The sequence below is a fragment of the Ceratotherium simum genome, chromosome 37 (genome assembly GCF_057802395.1).
Source record: "Ceratotherium simum simum isolate JZ-2026a chromosome 37, ASM5780239v1, whole genome shotgun sequence".
Taxonomy (NCBI): domain Eukaryota; kingdom Metazoa; phylum Chordata; class Mammalia; order Perissodactyla; family Rhinocerotidae; genus Ceratotherium; species Ceratotherium simum.
In genome coordinates this window covers 2,418,487-2,422,219 of record NC_141936.1, presented here as the reverse complement: position 1 = coordinate 2,422,219, position 3,733 = coordinate 2,418,487, and the positions used below count along the sequence as shown (strand labels likewise).

Genomic DNA, 3,733 nt, shown 5'->3' with positions numbered 1-3,733 from the left:
CGCTCTGTGGACAGAAATTGTGCACGTACTTCTTAAAGAGGTGCTCACTAATAGCACCTCACTAGTAGTCAAAGGTGTGATCTGTCAGATGGGAAGTAAATGGGTCCTGTTTCTTGAAAAAACCCACAAGCGTCTGTTGTGCATCTGAAGTCAAGAGTTTATTGAATGCGAGGCCAGGGGGCCCCTGCCCGCCCCAGGGCACCAGGCTCCACCCTCACTGCTCCTGGTCGGGGCTGTGGAAGCCCAGGGTGGACCCCAGGGGGAAGTGAGCGAAGAAGGTGCGGGCCATGTCCTCCACCTGGGGGTAGGCGCCCAGGGCCTGGAAGTACTGCACGTAGTTCCAGAAGTCAGAGGTGGAGAAAGGCCAGTAGGGCATGGCCGGCAGCTCCGCATAGGGGTCTGAAAGACACACGACAACCTGCCTCAGGGGCTGTCCCCTCTCGTCCTGCCCCACGGATGCCTCGGGCTGGTGGAGGTGCCCAGCAGCGCCATCCCAGTGAAGGGACTCTCCCAGCTGGGAGCAGGGCCTCGGCCATCCTGGGTCCTCCGTGGAAGTACCCCAGAGCCTGGTCATTGGAGCAACAGTGGGGGATGACCTAGGCCCTGCCCCTCGGGACAGAGGAGGGGGTGGAGGACAGGGAGGGAGACGTGGGGTGTCCTGGTGGGATGTCAGAGGAGACTACAGCCCCCAGCCCTGGAGTCCGGACACTTCTGCACTGAGGTAGGACTCGGGGTGGGAGGGCCACAGAAACGAGTCCATTCTGGGGGTGAGAATGTCAGGGTCCTCAGGGGCTTGGAAGGTCCCTCCTGCCCAGTGTGCCCTCGGGTGGCTGGAGGGCAGGGCCCGAGGAAGAGGCTCCAGTCCCTCTGCCTGCGCCCAGCCTCGAGCCGACCCAGGGCTCCCACTTCATCTGCTGGGATAAGAAGCCAGCTCCCACCCAGCTTCCTCCTCTTCCCCCACCCCCACCCGACACACACACATGCGCGAGGGAGAAAAGAAATGGGAGGAAATACAATACCTCCCTTCTCCTGCACAGGTTTGGCCCCTGCAAAGGAAGAGGAGAGCAATAACTCAGGAGGGCCCCCCAAGGCAGGACCGCCACACAAGCTACCTGAGCGGGGAGACAGGGGGATGGAGACAGGGGACAGGAATGGGGAGGGGACGACGGGAGAGCAGAGGGGAGAGCACAGGAGGACGGAGCAGCCCCTCACCTGCCAGAGGCCCCAGCAGGAGGCAGAGGGCCACCCCGGGCACCAGGCAGGCCTCCATCTTCCCCAACCAACCGACGCTGCTCAGGTCCACCTGCAGCAGGAGGAACGCAGAAGGGTGAGACCACCCGCCCATCAGGGCCCCAGCAGCTTCCCACCACGCCCAAACGGGCGACTCCTGGGAAGACAGCTCTGGTGAGAAGACAAGTTCTCGGTGTTTTCACAGCAATTTCAGTTTCAGTGGCTTCACACCATTATTCTGAGGTGGACTCGGAGATTTAGCTGGCCTTATTTAATGTTAACTATTTGAGAAGCAGCACCCCCCTCCTCCCGCTCTGTCCGAGGGCACAGTCTGCCTCCTGAGGTTACCTTGCTGTCCGCTCAGCCCCAGCCCGACAGCTGATGGGCGTCTGCCACCAGCGCACAGGTTCCTCCTTATAAAAGGCTGGGGACCAGGAGGGAGACGTCGCCTCCTGAACCGTCAAACTGAATATTTCAGCGACGACCAGAGGACAGTGGGCTCCTGTGACCCTGCTGGCAGCTGAATCACAGCAGTCCACTTTGCGGAATCTGATCCAAAGTTCAAATTGGGAGAAAAACATCTTTGCACAGGCCACTTCTAAGGTTTTTAGGACTGGATTCAACATTGGTACTGGAAATAAACCCAGTTTCCTCTCCACAGGAGAGAAAGACGTTCTAAGTCTCATATTGGGGCTGAGATCGCCCCCTCCAGGAGCAGGGTAACCGCAACGCTGCCCTGATGGGGACAGGCGGGCAGGACGGGAACCTCAGGAGCCCCTAGCAGCCCTGGATCAGCGGCCCCTGCCAACAGGACACAATCGAGCAGAGTCGCATGCGGGAAGTGTGGGTGTCCAGCCCCATTTCTCTCCAGCGCCTTCCTGCTTATGCGTCATGATTAAGTCTTTGGTCGAGAGGCAGCAGCTCCTCCAGCCACAGGACACCATCGGTGACACCAAGGATCTCTGGGTCAGGCCACTCTGATGTCTAAGTTCCACATGATTCTTCTTAAAAATCATTTCTTCCTCTAGCTGATTTGTGAGAATTTCTGACCAGGTCCCAGTTTGGTCCATGAGAAAGCTTCTCCTGAGCAAAGGAGACCCTGGCCTGGGGTGGAGTGAGGCTGGGCAGTGGGGTCATCAGGAGCCTGGGGTGCACAGATAAAATACAGGACGCCCCAATACGGAAAAAGTATTCATTGATTATTTGAAATTCTAATCTAACCCGGCTTTGTAGTGTTCTTGTTCAGTGGGATCCCAGAGCAACGGTTCTCACACTGTATACAGATTGCCTGGGTGTCCTGTTAAAATGCAGTTCCAGTTCAGCAGGCTGGAGGGGAGCCTGGGACTCTGCATTCCTAACAAGCTCCCAGGTGATGCCCATGCTGCTTGCCCCCAGAGCACGTGTAGGGTAGCGAGGCATGGGCAGGTTCTCAACCCAGGCGGTGTCAGAATCACCTGGGAGATCTGGTGTCAGAATCATCCAGGGGACATGTTAGAACACAGATCCACGGGCCACCACCTCTCAGAGCTCTGATTCAAGAGCTCAGGGATGGGCCCGGGACCCTGTATTTCTCTCAGGTCACCAGGGGTGCTGAGCAGGTCCAGGGTCAGGCTTTGAGAGCCGCTGTCTAGAACGAGCTTCTTAATCCTGGCTGCACATCGGGACCACCTGCAGAGCTTCTAAGTAGTTGGGATTTCCAGCCCCCAGCCGCCTCCTAACACAGGATTCTAACACAGTGGGTCTGGGGTGGGGCCAAGGTATCACGTTTGGGAAAGCTCCCCAGTGATTCTGCTCTGAAACCTGGTTAACTACCACTGCTGGGAGGGGAGGGGGTTGGTGGATCAGGTCTCCTGCTCCCCCAGCCCCTCCCCCTGCCCTGCACAGGGCTCTCCTGCAGACACTCCTCTGAAGGCCCCGCCTGCCTGGGGTAAGAAGCAGCTCTGGTTCACAAGACGAGTCTTAGTGGCCAAAGTGGACAAAGGTTCCCCTGTCGGCCTCCTGTGCTAACTGGGCGGGGAGAAGTGGTGAGACGCGGGGCCCCTCCAGCAGTGAGGGAAGGGAGCAGGACATGGTGGCTGGCCTGCGGAGCCTTCCCTCAGAAGGGCAGTGCCCCTCTGCTGCTTCGCCTGGACCAGGTGAGGCCTGGGCACGTCTTCCGAGGCCAGCACCTCAGATGCTCTGATGAGGCGGTCTCAGGGCGCCCCCTGCCACCCAGCTCAGGAACACCATGTGTGGCCTCCTGCTCGGCCCACCTTGGATCTCCTGGAAGGGCAAGCAGGAAGCCTTTGGTCACAGCCCTCTCAGCTGTCCCAACACAAGCCAGATGCTTGTTCATTATTAAGTCCTAAACCCACAGGTCCTCCCGCACACAGGCTCCCCTGCATCATACCTAGATGTTCCTCCTCCTTGACCTCCTCCTGGGGCTGCCATCAGCTCGGCCTCCACCTGTGGCTTTGATCTGCTTCTGGAAACATCCGGGCTGCTCACACAGTCCAGCCTGGGA

General features: G+C 58.8%; 1 protein-coding gene across 1 annotated transcript; it reads right to left on the bottom strand.

The window, feature by feature from the left end:
• Positions 1 to 214: 214 nt before the first annotated feature.
• On the bottom strand, positions 215 to 1,273 carry OTOS (otospiralin). Its single transcript, XM_004427740.3, has 3 exons — positions 1,213 to 1,273; positions 1,020 to 1,046; positions 215 to 399 (listed from the first exon to the last, which is right to left on the bottom strand). Exons 1-3 carry the CDS (start codon positions 1,268 to 1,270, stop codon positions 215 to 217), a joined length of 270 nt encoding a protein of 89 aa, XP_004427797.1. The 5' UTR covers positions 1,271 to 1,273.
• Positions 1,274 to 3,733: the final 2,460 nt, after the last annotated feature.

Coding starts and splice junctions, on each gene's coding strand:
- OTOS (XM_004427740.3), bottom strand. CDS start 1,270: ATGGAGGCCTGCCTGGTGCCCGGGGTGGCCCTCTGCCTCCTGCTGGGG. Junction 1,047..1,212: donor CCTGCTGGGGCCTCTGGCAG/GTGAGGGGCTGC, acceptor CTTCCTTTGCAG/GGGCCAAACCTGTGCAGGAG. Junction 400..1,019: donor ACCTGTGCAGGAGAAGGGAG/GTATTGTATTTC, acceptor TGTGTCTTTCAG/ACCCCTATGCGGAGCTGCCG.